We start from the raw sequence: 18,636 nt of genomic DNA, 5'->3' as shown, positions 1-18,636 counted from the left end.
TTCTAGATGGTTGCATTGTAGGTAATTATTTTTACTATTAACTGTGTGTTGTGCAAAAATAGGACATAGTTTAGTATGAGAATAAAGAAATTTTAAAAGGAAAAATGTACTAAATTGTTGCAATAAGATGTGACACAAATTTTAATGAGCTTTGATTTCTATAATACTTCTCTCTGCTAAAAAGAACCTGAGAAAAAAATTAAAACAATAAAAAGTAATTGAGAGGTGTTTTGTGCAGGTACCAATTCCCCACAAGGAATGTAATAATTATGTACTGCAAATGTATACTAATAAAATTTTTACAAATATTTTCTTTCTGGGGCTGGAGATTTAGCTCAGCGGCATAAGCGCCTGCCTTGCAAGCAGGCAGTCGTGAGTTCGATCCCCGGTACCGATAAAAACAAAAAAGACAAAAAAAAAAAATTTTTTTTTTCTTTCTGCTTTGTTGCTAGTGACACAAATTAAATGAGCTGCTTGGAAACTAGCAATGAATAGGTTGAAGAAAAACTGCAACTGTCTGTACAGTACTAGAAATGATACAATAAAATACATTCATCCCTATGGACAAATGTATCAAGTACAGAAAATAAAAGAGAATATGCTGCGTATTTATCACATGCCATATTAAGAAAACTAAAATAACGATTAAATTATGTTAAACAATTTGAAAAATTATATAAAAATTATCTTCTTGGGCTTAATACTTATTTTTCATAACATATTTTGCAAAATACATGGGTGCACACAAAAACTTCAGATAAATGCTTATTAAATTGCTTTATGAGCTAGTGGTTAAATTGTTTCAGTCATGTTCATTAAGTCAAAATTATTGTCTTGATTTTTCATCTGTAGTCAAAAACCAAAATCAAACTTTAACATATCACACTATTGTCTTCCTGGATTCATTCGGTTTCATATTTCACCTAAGAGTTTCATAGAAGAAACAGAAATAGAGAAGGATCTCCAAAGTATCTTTGGAACTGTGGTTCAGGCTTAATTTAGCCAAGCAGTAATGACATGGTGATCTGTTGTCATAAAAGTCATGTGATGAAAGTTTCATTAAAAAGCAGCTTTTCACTTGTGGATGGCAATAAATTGTTCAGAAGGAAAGACCATAAAACTGTGTATCCTGAAGTCTGGAAAATTTTCAAGAGTTTGGAAATATTTGTGTAATGTTTGGCCCACTTCAGTTTAATTTGTCTTTCACAATTTTTCATAGGGAAAATTCTATTTATTGAAACAAAACATTCCATTGCTTTTCATGTAACTGTCAGACATATTATTGTATAATTTTATGTTTGAAGCTATGTGAAATAATAATTTATGGAACTTAAACCAATATGCTATGAAGAAATACTAAAAGCCTGGGGTAAATTTCAATTTATTAGGTCTATTTCATTTTTTAAAGTTCAGATAGTTATGACCTCTAAGAAAAGGTAAAATCTACTTTTTTGACTTCTTAAGTTGTTGAGACATAATAGTGAATTCATTTTTACAGATAAAAATTGTATTGTTTCACGTTTTGTTTTGTTTTGTGGATAGTGGGAATCAAACATAGACTCTTACACTTGCCCGACAGATGCGGCACCACTGAGCTACAGTCCCGGCCTGTGAAAATTGTATTATTTCAGATAAATCACACTGATCCTATGGAAACAGGCATTGAAAAATACTGTATGTAATAAACAATAAATGATGCCTATTTTATTTTATAAAATAAACATTACTTACTTACCTTTCTGTAATAATTCAAAAGTAAATATTGTGCTTATTTTCTTATTCCAAAAAAAAAGCTTTGGGATATTTCAACTAAAACAAAACAGGTAGTATGTATCATTAGGGGTATATATTTCTAATAAAGGGTGTTACCTAATATGACATGAACTGTTACACCCACATAGCCTGTTCTTAACAGGTAGATTTGTTCACGCTAAACCATGTATTGTATAGAAATTAGAAACAGATTAACAGTACAGTTGTATGCAGTGTACTGTACTGACCAATGTCAGAGAAGAACAAACAGTCACACTTCCCAGTCATAAGAACAGGAAACAGAAAAAATCCTTCACGAGCAGGCAAAAGCAGTGTAGAATATCTGGGTTGAGAGCCAGAGATACAATGTAGATGTCAGAAGGAAACAAAATTTAAAATAGACAATAGCAGTGTGAATTGTAGGACAGGACAGAGCAAAGATGTGAGAGTTACTGCTGTGGTTGGTATTTCCCTCAAGACAGTCAGTACTTGGGGATGGATGAGGAGATTAGGAAGGGATAACAGAAACCATTTCCTAACGCGAGGGTTACAGATGGTAAAGATCTTTTTGTCAATGTTTACACATTTATTTGGGACAGGCATGCATTCTATTTTCTATTTTTACTCTGTCAAAGAAAAGCCTTTTTAATGGAAATTGAACATCACATTTAGAGGACCAGAACCCAAAATAGCAATAATTCTTCTGCATGGGCCAAAGAAATAAGAAATTTGGAAAAGCATCTTTTTCATTGATTTTTTTTTTCTTTTGTCCTATTCCCTGTTGGACAACTGCAATTGCTGGGCATAAGGCATAGCATGGTGGCAAAGGGTGTGCTTTGTAGGAGCTGGCCTTGGACTCAATAGCTAGCACCCAAGTCCAAACAGAACAAAGCAGAACAGAACACCCCACCCAGTGCTGCTGTTGTTTAGGAAATATAGTTCCCTTTCAATAAATTCAGTAAGTTACAGGATGCTAAAAGTCCAAGATTTCCATGTAGGGTTTCTTTTTTTTTGGCTCCCAGGATGGATCTCACGACCTCACGTTTGCCAAGCAGGCACTTATGCTGCTGAGCTAAATCCCTTGGCCTTCCATTTAGTTTTTATCAAACATTAATTGAAAACTAAATATATGGTTGGCATTCTGCCAGGTTCTATCATGGTACGTAGAATTATATTCACTTATTTTAATCAAACCCCAAAAATTGCAATTTAGGCACCTTACTGGGTCTCAGAATCCTTTTGTTCCACTGAAAATAATACTTTCTAGAACAATTGTACCTAAAATTAACTAGCTCATGCTTCCTCGGCAGGAAAATACCATGATCCTTTACCTCTGATAATCTTTGTTTCAGATGTGATACAGTGTCAGAGAAGTCACGCCAAAGAGAGAAGGAAGGAGCTCGAGGCTGATCTCAAACAAAGACACACAAGAACGAGGGCTGCTGCCCACCTGTCCACCAGATAGTCCCAGTTGAGCTGGATCCAGTTCCAGGCCATGCGCTTCCCGTAAGTGTTATAGGAGATGTATCGGATGACTGTAAACACGTCCTGCGCTTTAATCACGTTTGGGTCCTTGAGCAAGTCCAGATACCTAAGAGGAGGAAAGCAGGACAACAACTCAAAATTAACTTTACACGCGCACCACTAGCTAAATTCCAGTCCAGCATAGCTTTCGTTCCAGCAACTTAATTATTGAGGCAGAAAATGACAAAGTGAATAAAATGTGACAAATGATGAAAGACGTCATAAAATTTTGTGATATAACTTATAATTTTGGAGATTGGTAAAGTGTAAACTACAGGGACATTAAAAGCTAAATTATTTCTGAAATAGTAAAACAATTTTAAAATATTGAATTTTAATGATTAATTTTTAAAACAGGGCTTTTAAAATAGAAGTACTTTATTTATCTGTTGTCCTACTGGATTTAAAAAACAGTTGAAAATTAATAAAAAGCAGTTGCACTCTTATTTACTATAGTATAACACTTAAACTTTGTTTGCTCTTCCCTACGCTGTAAAAAGCAACCTAATATAATCTATGTGGTTAAATTAGTTGGCCATGATTATAGCATAATACAAATAGATCCAAGATAAATTAAGTAACTAAATAGATAGTCTATTAATTTTATATTCTAGTTGTATCAAGAGTTTCATTTCTAGCCCAAGACCCTACCGAAGGGCATATTGTTATTAGAAAAATGTTCCCAAGTAACACTGCTAAGTTATTTATTTGCTATGAGAAAGGTAACTCAAGGTGGGTATCTGTTGCAGATAAGTCGGATGTATTTTTATACTCTAGTCTCATTGTTCTGTGGCTTCCTACTCATCGGCTTGGATCCTTTGTATCCTTAAAGGGATCAGAGATGATACTTACAACAAGAGGACACTGTTGGACTTGAGTTATGAGATAGTTCTGAGAGGCAGCCTTCACCAAAGACAAAAGATCTCTCCACATTTCTCTCATAATACGACCATAGAAATGTATTCTAAGAAAGACTGGAAAAAACTCCAGCTCAAAGGGAAACCCGTACTACATGGGAAACCTACTCCATCTGGGTCTGAGAGAAAAACCCTCCACTCAGTGTTCACTTTTGTGTTCCATCTGTCACAGTATGCAAGAGGGGCAGCCGATCCTGAGCAAACTGAGATGAAGATATCAGCGGGTGCAAAGCAAGGCTTGTGGTTCCTTTGGGGACCTAGACGGTTGTTCCGTCCAGTGATAACAATGTAGGGTGCTGAAAAGGCCTCTAGGAAGACAAAAATGTCCCAAGGCAGAGTCATGAGCAAGAGAAAGTAACGGAGGACCACAGCTTTGATCTCCACCACAGACTGTTGCAGTAGGTAAAATACGACCCACAAAGGCCCCGTGGAATCTGGTCCAGCATGAAAACAGTTAAGCACTTGAAGGCCACATCAGTAAGGATACCAGCTTCTTCTTCATTTGCTACAGGATGACTTTTGTCTTCCTGTACAGGAGAGCTGTAGGAGCTCTGGAAGCCTGAACATTTACCCCAGAGATGAAACTAGGTTTCTAATTTCATACCTGATTTAAATCTGGAAGATTTTCAATTTAAAAACTGCAAAACAAAGGTGCTCTTGGTCATTCCGCACTTTACTATCTCATCGCTCAACAGTGTGGGGACTCTTGGGAACAAGACATGGGAAGTCAAGACTTGCCTCTTTTTGTACTTGCATTTGAGAACAAACCTACACTGATACGAAACTCTACATATTTGTCGTATATTTCAGATTAAAAAGAAGGGCAAGGGAAGCTTTACTGCAGCTGGTCTTCTGCAGAGCTTTCTTTTGCTCTGGCCTAGACTCAAAATTGAAAGTTTTGTGAATGGTTGAAGCAACACATTCAAATGTGGATATATGGCCTCAAACTTTTTGCAAAGCTTACTACATCCATTAAAATAAAGTTCTGTGGTTGTTAATACAAGGCAAACAATTTGCCTTTCATATTGGAGGTACTTTTTCAGAGATTCCAGAAACCGCCTCTCATGAAGGTAAAAGTTTCTAGGATAGATATCACGTTTTAATCACTGAAGTGGGTTTCTGTAAACTCTATCCCCTATCTTCTATTTTACAAGATCCTTAATAAAACATCAAAAGTACTTTTAAAGTTCTTTACCAGATACAATTAGTGTAATGCTATAAGTTATCGAATCAGTGTAATGTTTTAAAAGATGGGCAATAAGATAATCCAATTCTCTTTTTATCTAAACTAGTCTATGAGCTGGGTGTGGTGGTGCACACCTGTAATCCCAGCACTCAGGAGGCGGAGACAGGAGGATTGTTGCAAGTTTGAGGCCAGCCTGGGCTGCAAAGTAAGCTCAAAACCAGCACAGTGAAACACTCTCAAAAATAAATAAATAAATAAACTAATTTTAACTGATATATAGAAAAATAAAATTGTAAATATTAATAAATTACCTTGTGATATTAAAATGATCAAGTTATGATCTGTTTTGTAAGAGCAAGCAGAATGAATATAGCCTTGAGTTAAAATGGGAAGGTGTATTTTCTGACCCTGCTAGGTAAAAGCATCCTACTTCTGGTAGTTCTTTCAAATTGGTATTGTAATTTAATATTTATGTTCTGTCTCTCATGAAGTTATAAGTTTCTAAAGAACAGATATCATGTGTTAGTCATTTTTATTCCACATGTATATAGATATATATACACGCACACACATATGGAAGGGATGTCATAAGCATTAGTTAAATGAGGGCATTAATTCAGATACCGAAGCTAGTTAATTTATTCTGCTTTGTTTTGTTGGTTTTTATTCTCTTTAAAATAGCAAAAGAAGCTAGTTAATTTGGGGCATTGGTATAGAGTGGGAAAAAATTCATAGATGGGTTTCCAATTGTCTCTGCAGAATGTAAATGTGTGTGCATGTGTGTGTGTGCATATGTATATGTGTGTATATATATGTACACTCTTCTTTTTTTACTGACAGAGCTCAATTTTCTCCCAGTGTCATTAGCTGACCTTGGTCCTAGGGAGAGGTAAACTCCTACCACAGCCTCAGAGAATCATAATTGGCCCAAATAAGTCAAAAGAATTCAAGTTTATCTTAGTTAGCAAATTGCCCAAATGATACACCTGTAGTTTGACCTAGAATGATCAAGTATGACTCAGCTCTAGATTATACAGAGAGAAGAAATTTGCCCTTTTGGCATAAAAGACAGACCCTGTGAGAAAACCCTCTTGCTTCTGTTACTGCTTCGTTGGACATCTTTATGTGAAGAGGACATGTTTGGAACTCTGCAAGTAAGGAACCATCCAGTACACTGAGCACAGGAGAACAAAAAGAGAAATAGCTCAGGCCACGGAAGAAAATGTGGATCCACTGCACATAACTGGAAACTACCCACCTCCAGAATATTTTCACATGAGATTATATTTCTTGATTCTTTTTTTTTTATTTCTTTAGGCCAATCTTAAACACATATTTTGTTTCTGACGGGAAAAATTATTCTTCATGAATATTTTGGAAATGACATCATACTTTATTAATCAGACTCTTAAAGAGCACATAAGTTATTAAGTACAATTCATGTCAGTTTGGGCTGGGAGTGTATCAAAGTGGTTGAGCCCTTGACTAACTTGTTTAAAGCCCTGAGTTCAATCCCCAAGGCCACACAACCAAAAATGAGCCAGCAAAAATCCCACCGATTTACCTTGCCAGAAGAGAAACGCTCTGCACCGATGCTAACCCGTAAAGCAGTTTGTCTTTTTCTTGAGCTAATGAAGTGCTCTGGTATTTTTTTAGAGTATAGTCCCATGAAGTCTCATTGCCAGAGTTCTGCATGCCATACCGGTAAGCCAGAAGCCTGAGATTTACAGGAATACTGGAAGAAGACACAATGTTTCAGAGATTTCATTTATTTATTTCTCAGTTTTAAGTCTGCCATAAATGATAAAAAAATGACCAGTTACCTGTCAGCCCCAGCTAGCCACTGCTGAAATAACTGAGAAGCACTGTTCAAGGCTTCCTTATCACCCATCTTGCAGGCAAAGCCTAGCACAGAGGCACGGAGCAACCTTTAAAAAGCAAATAGGGACAAAGCCAGAGCTTTAAGCATTTTCCTACATGTCTTAAAACATACCGACAAATCTTAAACGAATATTAGCTTTAAAAAGATGAAAAATAACTTTGTGAGGTGGTCACCAGTATCTGTCCATCCAAGGGAATTTGCAAGGGGCTTCACTTGATTTTGGAAGTAGGCCTGAAACAAAAGCACCATGTACCATGAGTCACAACTTACTGCTTTCAACAGTCTTCATAATAGGCAGCTCCCTGTGGTAATCTTTTTTCTTACTAGCTCAGAAAACTCTGAGCCTGGCTTACAAAGAAATGTGTTCAGTTTCTGTCACAATGCAATTTTGCCTGAATCCTAAGGTATGAGGCTCCCTGGATCTTTCTCTAGTGTTTTACAATGCTTGGGGTCAGCCCCTTTAACAACCATCTTGTAGTTAACATATATAACAAGGAGGAAAAAACTGATGTATCTCTGGCAATAAGATTATTCAAGTATCGATGACATAATAAAGATGAGTGATAGTCACAATTTACAAAGTACTTTTACATCATTTGATTCTCATTAACCCATTGTTCTTGGCAGGCAAGTATTAATAATGTTTTAACTATACAAAGGAAGTAACACCCACGAATATTAAAATCACTGTCCCGAAGTCTTTCATTTAGTAAATGAAAGTTAGGGACTTGACTCCAGATTTTGTTTAAATTTACAGATGTCTTGCAAAAGCTCTGTAGAAATCAGCAAAAAACCAAAAGCAATTAGAAAGGCTATCTCATACATCGAGTTCCCAGGTGGAAATAATAGCAGTAACAGTGAAGAAATATAATGTTATAGTTTGACAGGGATAAATGTATTTTAACAGAGATAAGTAAAAATAGGATCTAGTTAGTATTTATAGCTTTAAACTGTTTTAAATTTTCAATAAAATATTAAGTGCTGTATTCCTTCTGATCCTAAACGTATTTGTGTTTGTACAGCATACTGAACCACAAATACGAGTCACATCACTGCACTTGGTGGGTAGAAATGTTTGGGATCTCCCAGGGCCCTTTTCTCTCAGAAACATTTTATTCTCCTATTGGGTGAACATCCTGTCATAATAAACCACAGCGTTCAGCATCACCTGCATCAGCGGGTACACTTCCTCGTCATCTTCAAACATGCTAACGACGTAGGTCAAGGCTGTGATGGCTCTCTGCCACGGCAGATAATTCTCTTCCTTGTTGAGATACTTGGTCAATTCCAGAGCCTCTGTATAATTTAGAAGCTGAGCTCTAACGAAGAAAAAAAATACAATTAATTAAAAACCCTAGTGGAGGCCTGGGGTTGTGGTGCAGACCTGTAATTCCAGCACTTGGAAGCCTGAGGCTGGAGGATCACCATGAGTTCAAGACCCGCCTGAACTACATAGTGAGATTCTGTTTCAAACAAGCACAAACATAAAAGGTAGTTTCTGCTTGATGGGAAGCATTAATTGGGGATCCTAACATCCCATTTTAGTGAGAACTCTCCTGTTAAACAATTGAGAAATTGTATTTATTGTTGAGGTCTGTCTTCGTTACTTTTCTTGTTGCTGAGACGAAGTACTTGATGCCCAAAGTTAAAGGAAGAAAATTTTACTTGGCTTACATGCATAAACTTACACCCTTACATCCTATCCAGAGTACTCAGGGTGGGTAGCACCCACACCCGCAATCCTAGTGCCCTGGATCCCAGCCTTGTACCATGACTCACTCACACATTCTAGATCCAGTCACCTTGTAAATCCCTACCTGTGATTGCATGAGGCTTTGGGGTGATATCAAGATGCAAACCATAACAACGTCTGATTTAAAAGGTTTGTTCCAAATGACTTATTGGTGCAATGGGAAGTGATACATTCATATATTCAGTAGAAATAAGGAAAACAGAACGTGAAGATGTACATTTGAAAAATCACTGTAGCAAAAAATTCAGATGAAATAAGTCATTTTATTGTGCAGTTAATATTGATGAATAGATGATTTTACATGTTAAGTTCACAAACTGGATAAAATATTTAAAGCATTACTTTAAACATATTTTGCCAAAAGTATTTATATTTGCATATGAAGAGGAAACATATCAACAGTTTCATGAATCATAAATGCTTAAAATATTAAAATTGAACTCACATTTTCCTTTGTATCATACCTTTTCTTTTTCCCAGTAATCTTTATAAATAAAAATGGATTTTTGTCTTCCAGAAAATTTGAAGGTACTATTGATATTTAAAAATTTAAAGAATGCAACTTCTCCCTTCTCTAAAAGAAGTTGGAGTCATTCAGAAATTATATTTTCAGGAACATGTTATACTTCCAATTTTAGTCTAACCTTTGGAAGAATATAAGACAGAAATCCTGGCTTTCTAAAGGACAATTTGAAAGTTTAAAGATTAATTTTTAAAATTATTGAATATAGGAACATACATACGTGGAGTACTGGTACAATTGAGGATGTTTTAAAGTGACAAGTAATTCAATTATGCCTTGTTTACTTCCCCAGAAGTTTGTTTAGAGCATGAAATAGTACCAGACAAATAGGAATAAAAACCTTTGACTGGAGAATTATGATACAATTTATTTTCAGTTCAGAAAACTGATTTCATATTTTCTCAGTTTAGTCTCTTATTTGGAAGGATTTTCCTTCTGGGGCATTTATTTAGTCTCCCTCAATATAAGTATAAATAATTTCAAGAAATAAAATATTTTTGAGAATGTTTCTTACGTAAAATATTATAGAATTTATTGTTGAGATTTATACCTTAATGGACTATTTTCTAACTGACAATTTTCTACTTTCCTAGATTGAGAAAGCAACAGTTCAATCAGTAGTTTCTTAGGAAATTTATAAAAAATGTTTAGAACTGAGAATCAAGTTCGTGAAGAGGTTAATGAAACTCTGAAAAGAACAATAGATGCCTTAGAAGAAAGGAAGAAGCCCAGCAATGGAAGGTCCGGACTAAATAGTGCACCTGGAACGTTTGAAAACTCAATTTCTTTTTCCAGGGCCTTAGGTTTTTCCGACGCGCTTGGTATTTGTTCCACTTTAGTATCAATTTTCTCTTACAACGTGAGTCGCAGTGTCAGGACACCGGACTGGAAGTGCTGGCTGACAGCACAGGGAAAGTATTCTGAGAGTGAAGTGATGGGCTTTTCCCTCCCTCGGCAGCTCTTGGACCTCTGGCACATGGTGTATCAGAAGAGCATTCGCAGTGAGAACCAGGATTCTCCCATTGGAGCACACGTCGTGAATGCCTGGAGGGCTGATTCCATATGGACCCAGTCCCAGAGCTTCCGATTCAGTCATTCCCCCCAGAGGCCCGGGGAGTGCTGACACTGGTGCCTGTCCAGGCTTCCCTGTGTCTGTCTCTCAGGACTGCTCCCTGCTCCAGAGAACAGCTCTCAGCCAAGTGTACCCACTACATGCGGGAGGTTACCCAGTACTACCCTTGCCCATGCACCGTCTGACTTAGAAACACAGAGCCTGCAGGCCTCCACGAACTGGGCCCACTCTCAGGGAGGTGACAAAGCTGGACTTCAGATCAGATCACATTTTCCCCGCGCTAGGCCGCATCTCTTGGTCCCTAGATCACAAGGCAACACACTCCAAAAACCACTTGAAGACTCTCCATTTCCGTTTCTGTTCTAGGGCACTCCATGCAAACCACCATGCTTATCCAATGAGCGTGCGTTTGCTAAGATCATAGACAAACAGTAATTCTGAAGGCCAGACTTGGCTGATGACTTTCTCCGTTCACACCTCTCCCACTGCGACACAGAGCCACGGCTGAGGCATCTGTTTATGGGAATGGACAGCAACCTACAGCGTACAGCAGGGGGTGCTGGGGAAAGGTCTCACCAAAGGCCACAGAGGATGGACAAGGAGCTTCCTTGTTTTTGATGATCTTCAGGTGAGGTGCCTGGGAAACTTAGGAGACTCCTGCAGCGGAGGCTTTGTATTTTATTTTCCTGGACATAATTTGAAAAGACTACACTGTCCTTCTCAGACGATCGTGAGCTAAAGATAGTATCTTGTCAAGCATGGCCTTGTAGTAGGACAGCAGATTGGTGGTGAGAGGCGTGTGGGTGGGCAGAAGCAGCTCACATGCTCATCCGTTCTGCAGAGCTTCGGCGTGGTGTGGATGAAAGTTCCCTGCTGATTAACTTGCCAATGAAATTTGGATTTCTGCTTTCAAACTATGTCTTTGCAATCAGCTAAATCTCCCTGGATTCAGCTCCTCTTTTCCTTCTTCTTTCCTTTAAGGGAAGTCCGTGAAGGGGTGCCAAGAGCTACTTTTCTGTGGTGTCCTGATTCCACCTCTCCAAATACCCGTGTACAAATGTGATACCGGGGCAGAGGTCTGGACTCTTGCTTGGGGGCTGACATTTGCCTGGTAGTCCTTATTTGCTAGCACGGTCCCCTTGGTTATCTTTGGAGCCAGCATTGTTAGAAACCACAATTCTGCTTGGATCATTAATTTAAGTGGTCTCCCATGTCCTCTCCTCTGTCATTTTCCCCTCACCTAGTGGCCTCTGCCCCCACTCACAGGGCTTCCCTTCCTTTTCCTATCTACAGCAAACGGTGGTCTATAGAGCACACTACAGGCCATTGGAAAGCAAAACAAAACAAAACTAAGCTGTTGTAACAAGTGGGGAGAAAAAGTTCTATTGAGGTTTGAGTAAGGTCCCAAGACCAAGAGCCTTGCTCTAAACTAAGATGCAAGATCACAGGAGGACCAGCATAGTCAAGGACAGAGCTTTGTGACCCTCAAGCCACCGACATCCTGTAGAGGAGGCAGGGAGTCTGAGGGCAGAGTGAACACAGCACAGTGGCAAATGCTTTCCTGAGGAGGAAGGGTGCGGGAGACCCTGCCCTCACAGCAAGCCTGGGCAGAGAGGGTTCAACGAGCCCGCTGGCAGGGCTGCTCCTGTGATCCTGGCGCCTGAGGGTACTGTGGCCCGCATCTGATGCTCTGAGAAATCGGAAGGATGAGCTCATGTGCCTGGTGCTTCTGGGTGAAGAGGTGATGGTGTGCAGAGAGGCGCATTCCTCCAAACGCTGCCAGGGCAAAGCACGCATAAATGCTTCCACAGAGCACAGTGGGTCAGAGGTGTCCCTTAGCTCGCTCTCTCAAGGGAAACATGCAGGGAAGATTCTTAGGGATGAGTATGGATGACGAATACCCGATGAAGACATCCCTTGAGGACAGCCAGCAAGAAACGCGCACAAAGTTCAGAGGAGAGGGAAGGCAGACAAACGCCAGCAGCACCTCAGGATCTCCCTTTCTTTTCTGATGCTCTTCTTGCCTTAACTTTGGAGAAACAGAGGCTCCCGGCAGAGGGGATGCAGGCGGAATCCAAACAGGGAGAGGAAGAGGAAGTCATGCCCCTCTTCCACTGCATGGCGTCACCTCAACTGGGGACCCATGGGGTCTCCGCTTGATGTCAGAGGCTTCGCTGATTTTACTTGACTGGGCATATGACAGCACTGAGGTGACTTGGGGAACCAGAACGGTAGGGTGAACTTTTATTCCTTGCCTTGACCAAGTCTTTGCCCAGCTAGATATTCCACTAAAGATACTAAAAGAGTATTAGCTCTTCAGGCTGAGCTTGAAGTGCTCCATAGACCTGTGGACATTCTGTCCCCACCGTAGACACTTGTCTGCTTAATGCACATTAAGGCTTTGAACGCACAGTTTCTGAGTGGCCAGGCAGAGCCCTGGCCAGCCCTGATGGCATCTGTTTTCTCTGAATCCTGTTTTCTTTGCATGTTACAGGAGGAAACGAGGCCAGGTGACAACTCAGGTATTTCCAGCTCTGTTGTGTGATCCTATATTTGGGTTTTCAAATTTGTTTCACTTTCATCCTTTACATAAGTCTTAGAGGTTTTATGAGGTTCTGGTCAAGGAGCTAAAAAAAATGTAAGGAAGTCTTGCAGTAGTGTGAGTTATTTATCGTACATTCAGTTCCTGGGAGAGAGAAATCTGTTTAGCAGGTGTCCACCCCATTTTAGAGCGTGGGTCACATTGTGATGGAAATCAGCAGTAACTAATTGAAGAGTCAAGAAGTTGTGTTGGGCAAAGATCCTGGTGTGTGATGCATCTAGAGAGTTTTACAGAAAAAATTCTAAGTGGTTTTGTTATTCTAGGTGACTTTGTTATGTTTTAAAATATTTAGTGATCATATTCCTTCACCACTTAATTTCCCAAGATGTACACTGTGCCTAGTTATATATTAAATGCTTAAAACATATTTATTAAATGAGCTAGTGGCATATTGCAATGTAATGCAAATAATCTATTACACATCTGGGAGATTAAACGTGAGGCCTAAATTTCAAGATTAACTGAAAAGCATCATACATAGTGTGTATGCCACCTAGGAAGGGAACCTAGATTATAAATTCAGAGTTTTTCTAAATGTATTTCTGCTGCTAGTAATCAATGTTGGATGCATTTTTGTCAAGTAATATACATATATATTTGCATAAACACATTTAATATATGTGTAGGGTTTTTTTTTTCTTTGTTACTACTAGGGATGAAACCCAGGTCATTTGCATTGAGTTCCAGCCTCAGCTCCCAGCCTTATTGACTGATTGATTGGGCATTGTGCCTAGTTGATAAGTTGCTCATGCTGGGTTTGAACTTTGATCACCCTGCCTCAGTCTCCCAGGATGCTAGAAATAAATAATATAATTATTATAATTTATTATGTAGCATCCTTTACAAGCAAAAGAATTTGGGGGGTGCTTTATGTCTGCTATTTATACCTCACAAGAGTCCTGTGAGGTCATCCTTATTTTACAAACAAGGAAACTGAGATTAAGGAATTTGTGTGCCACCAGAATTTTCATTGGGTGCCAACACCTGCTTTTAAACCCTGCAGTTCTATCCCTGAAAAATGTCAAAAAGCCTTTCTGAATTCCAACATGCCATCCAGAAGTCCACGTGGGAAACCCTCCTGTACCTCCTGGGACCCACTAGCCCAATGCCATCTATTTGGTTGGTAACACAGCAGCTGCAGCTGAGAGGGGGGCACGGGCGTCGGCCTCACAGGATGGTCTCACAGGTCACAGAGAGCGGGCGGTGCCAGTGCAACACTGCGGGGAAAGACAGCCTCAAGAGGGCACCCGCCCCTGACAAAGGAGCAGAGCAGGTACCTAAGCAAGTGGCATCTCCTCCTCAGTGTCTTGCTCAGGTTTAGAATGAGGTCACAACAAATGGGCTCAGAGAAATCAAGTCAGCTGCGTCTCCAGCTCCTGCAAAGTCCGGAACACTTGTTGAATGACGGATGCCGATGACCTGAGGAGGCGCGTGCAGAGGTGCTGGGGTTACCACTCTGCCACGCCCCCACCCATGCTGGTTACCCAAGCACAGGCCCCTCAGGTCATGGAGGAAAAAGATGCCTTGGTGGCACCCTGCAGGGCTGCTTCTTCCTGGCCCAAGACCAGGACAAGGTCTGATGATTCCAGCATTCAGATCCCATGGAGAGCTTGGGTTCACAAAACTAAATTTAGGAAACGCACGGTTTGTCCTTTTATTAAATCAAATTATGAAGCGCACCTTTGAGTGCTTACAAATATCACTCCTAATTAGCTCCAGGACTCTGCTATAGCACAAACCACACTCAATGCCAATAGGGTAGGTAGGTTTTTGTATGTTAAGAGCTAATCTCAAACTGGGTGGGATGGCACATGCCGGTAATCCCAGCACTTGGGAGACTGAGGCAGGAGGACTGCTGTGAGTTTGAGGCCAGCCTGGGCTACAAAGTGAGCTCAAGATCAGCCTGAACTACATAGGGAGACCCTGTCTCAAAAAGACCAACAAAAAAGTGCTAATCTTGGTGCGTTGGACACATTTTAAAAAGGTGTCAAGAAGAATAATGTTTAAAACATTAAAACAATGTTTTGATTTTTTTTGTATTTTAGGCTAAATTGATTAACACCTAAATGTTGTAATTTATTCAAGAAATTATGTAAAAACCCATGGCATTTTAAGTAATCTAACATTATTATAAAACTTACCTTGCCAGGGCAAAAGCATCATCAATAAAACTTGCACGGTCAGCAGAAGCAAAGTTCTGAAAGAGAGGAGAAAGTAAAGTGTGATTCTCAAAGTGTGCTTCAAAAATTGAAATGTTCTGAAACATTCCACAAATAAGACAAAACAGTCACACAATTGAACATTTCACTAAAATGTTCCTAAACATTTCTCAAACAAAACAAAACAAAACAATTAAACAAAACAGTTCACAACCACTGCTGTCTCGTACCTCTGGGTTTGACACAAGCTCAGAAGCTATCTGTTTCCAAGTTGATTCTTCATAACGTACACGATAAAATCCAATGTGATCTGGGTTTATTTTGACAAAGTGACTTGTCGTAGATTCAGAAGATGTCAAAATGATTCCTGTGGGAGTAAATAAACACTAATGAGAAACATGTTTGCATATACTGTACACACAGAGAAATTAGACCCAGTGGGCATAAAAAGGAAAGAAATAATGGCCCAAGGAGTCAAATTTGATTAGACTCCAAAGCCCCAGAGTCTAATTCTTACTTAATTGCCTAACTTTAGAACGTTACTGGAGAAGCTGAAAAAGAAATAGTCAGTAGGAATCCTGTCCTTTGTGACTTCCATCTCTTACTAGCAGAAGCTTGGCAAGTGGGTGGAATAATTTTGTGCTGGCCAGTCCTTCAGTAAAGGGAAACAATGCCTAATGACAGAGGGTCCAGGCCTTCTGGGAGTGACCCATATATTCCTGATCATAATGGGTTGATGACGTGAAGAATATTCACCGGGCAGCCTGGGAGGGGATAAAATGTACACACTCAAAACAGTGCTGTGCTAATTAACACTGACCACTGAAGCTGATGGGCATTGAAGCTGCTTACTTTTGCCAAGCAGAATAACATCGCCTTTAACATGTCAAGAAGGCCTGCAACACAATTAAAACCCCAGTGCAGCATTCTCGATTGTGTGATCTGTTCCACGCTCGCACTTCTCATTTTATTTACCTTTGTCAGATCTCCTACGTCCTCATTTCAGTGGACTACAACAATGGTGTTTCTTTCTTTTAAATCAATGGATTTACCAAGTTAACTTTCTTTGTAAAGTAGCATCTAATCTTTACACAGGGTTCTAGTATACAGATTTTAGAAGTCTAACCTTGAAGGAACAGAGACGGATGCTTTAGGTCAAACATGTCACACTTAAAAATAGCTACGCTGGGACAAGACCAGCATTAGCATTACACCTATATTCTCCATTCACATGGTTTTGATGAGCATAGAAAATATACAGTGTAAATAAGATTTTGGAAACAGGACATTTGAAGAATTTCAAATAGTTGAATATAATGCCAATGTAGACAACGATCCTAGAAAACACAAAATGAGGTCAGGCTCATAGGTACTTGACAAAAATGAGCAAGGCTAAAGTTTCCATGTGAAGACTCACAGACCATGTTAAAGAACCCATCTTCTAAAAGGTGGGAAGAAGAGGAGATTTTTAAGCAAGGAAGTAACATTTTTAGGTCTGTTTGCTAGGAATATGGGAAACATTTATTTTGAGGCCGATATGAGAGACATTTTAGAGGCGATTCTAGAGACAAGAAGACTGAGAATCCACTACAATAGACTAGGTGAAATATGGCAAATCCATGGTATGTGTGCTATTTGTTTTTCTTTTGAAGTCAAAAGATGCTCATGGATGAGGGTTTTTTTTCTAACTAAAACCTCAGTATCCAGGTTTAACTGTAGTGCTGGTGCTCTGTGATAAGTAAGTGGGTTTTGGGTTGTAGTTTGGGCACTCGTCTCTAAAAGGTTTGCCATCACTGGTCCAGGGCAAAACAGGATAAGGGCTTACTCTAATATGGAGATGATGAAAACAGGAAGAAGGTGATATATTCAAAATGCACATTACACAACACTTTTTCTGACTTGATGTCGACAATCAAAGGAAAGGAAGAGAGCTTGCGTGATTGGGTGAATGATGGTGTTGCCATTAGAGCACAGAGGAGTGTGATTGGGTGAACGATGGTGTTGCCATTAGAGCACAGAGGAAGGCAGGTCAGCTAGGGAGGAAAGATGATTTAAATTTTGGAGGCATTTGCAAGGCCTGGAAGATGTCCAGGACACAGTAGTTTTTCGTGATATATGAATAAGCTCTTCAATAAGACAATAAGTTTCTGTAGGACCTTCCAGAGTAGGTACTTGACAAATTATAAACCGTTACCTCACTCATGTGGTATTAATCTTTCTTTGTCATTCTCCCATGGACAAGCTGTTGAAAGGAAGCTAATCTTTTGGCAACCTTACCCTTTGAATGTTTGTTTCAGGAGGAGGATCTCTTTGCTAGGCATAAAGCATATGTTACAGAAGAAAGAGCCTGAACTTTTGAGCCCGACAGACCAGGGATAAAACCCTTTCTCTGTGACTTACTATCTGTGTAACCTTGGCCAGATCACTTGACCCCTCTGTGTGCCAGTTCACCAGGAGGAAAATATGGATAAAAATCCCTCTCTGAGCTGTTGCGAAGATTAAATACGATAACATCGGCAAAGTGTTGGTCACATCGCTATGTCTTGTGTGCGCAACAGATGGTCGCTGTTCTCGTTATTACGAAAGGGGATATGCTGCCAGTTCTATAAATAGCGAGGCAAATATAAATAACATTGAGAAGTTCCTGGCAATCCATCTAAATACTGCAGTATTTTAGTGTGCTTTATATGTACTCAGTTAAGCCTTTCTAGAGTTACTGTGATTTTTCTCACTTTATGCATGAGGAAGCTGAGATTCAGGAAGTCCGTAGTTAAGGAGTTTCCAAGTTCATACTACTTTTGGGACAGTTGTCAACAGCAAAATTCCCTTCGGTGCTTCGTTACATAAGAGTAAGCAGGCCTGAAATAATGATGCCTTTTCTAGGTATATGTTTGCTTTTAGTTTTTTTTCTGATTATGGCAATACTACGTGTTCTTTATAGAACACTTGGAAAATACAGAAAAATATCAAAATTACAGCCTATTAACATGTTTTTTCATGTACACACATCTTCCATGCAGACACAGAGCATAGCTTATTGGATCCTACTTTCTTATGATCAGTTATCTTTTTTCATTTGAAATTACATTGTTAATAGTCTACAAATGCATTTGCATACATGAAAGTGTAAGTATAATGGCTACATAATATTCTGTTTATCTTATAAATTGTTTTGCTCCGTTTCATACTAGTTCTGTGTATCAAAGTGTTGAGTGAATTTTTTCTGGGTATGGACCTTTTAAAGAAATTCTCATTTTTCCATTTTT

The 18,636-nt window shown here is 39.2% G+C and overlaps 1 protein-coding gene across 1 annotated transcript in view; it reads right to left on the bottom strand.

Moving 5' to 3' along the window:
* Positions 1-18,636, bottom strand: part of Enpep (glutamyl aminopeptidase) — an 80,650-nt gene that overhangs the window by 5,834 nt on the left and 56,180 nt on the right. Inside the window, exons 12-18 of the mRNA XM_023564343.2 lie at positions 15,601-15,737; positions 15,353-15,408; positions 8,430-8,580; positions 7,419-7,492; positions 7,203-7,307; positions 6,944-7,114; positions 3,203-3,343 (exon numbers count right to left, since the gene is read on the bottom strand). Of these exons, the coding sequence (XP_023420111.2) occupies positions 3,203-3,343; positions 6,944-7,114; positions 7,203-7,307; positions 7,419-7,492; positions 8,430-8,580; positions 15,353-15,408; positions 15,601-15,737 (835 nt within the window). The remainder of the gene's footprint in view (positions 1-3,202; positions 3,344-6,943; positions 7,115-7,202; positions 7,308-7,418; positions 7,493-8,429; positions 8,581-15,352; positions 15,409-15,600; positions 15,738-18,636) is intronic.

The sequence above is a fragment of the Cavia porcellus genome, unplaced genomic scaffold (genome assembly GCF_034190915.1).
Source record: "Cavia porcellus strain 051 isolate PalLab524CR breed Dunkin Hartley unplaced genomic scaffold, mCavPor4.1 scaffold_14, whole genome shotgun sequence".
Taxonomy (NCBI): Eukaryota; Metazoa; Chordata; class Mammalia; order Rodentia; family Caviidae; genus Cavia; species Cavia porcellus.
The sequence above is the reverse complement of the archived record's forward strand: the minus strand, read 5'-3'. Positions and strand labels throughout refer to the sequence as shown.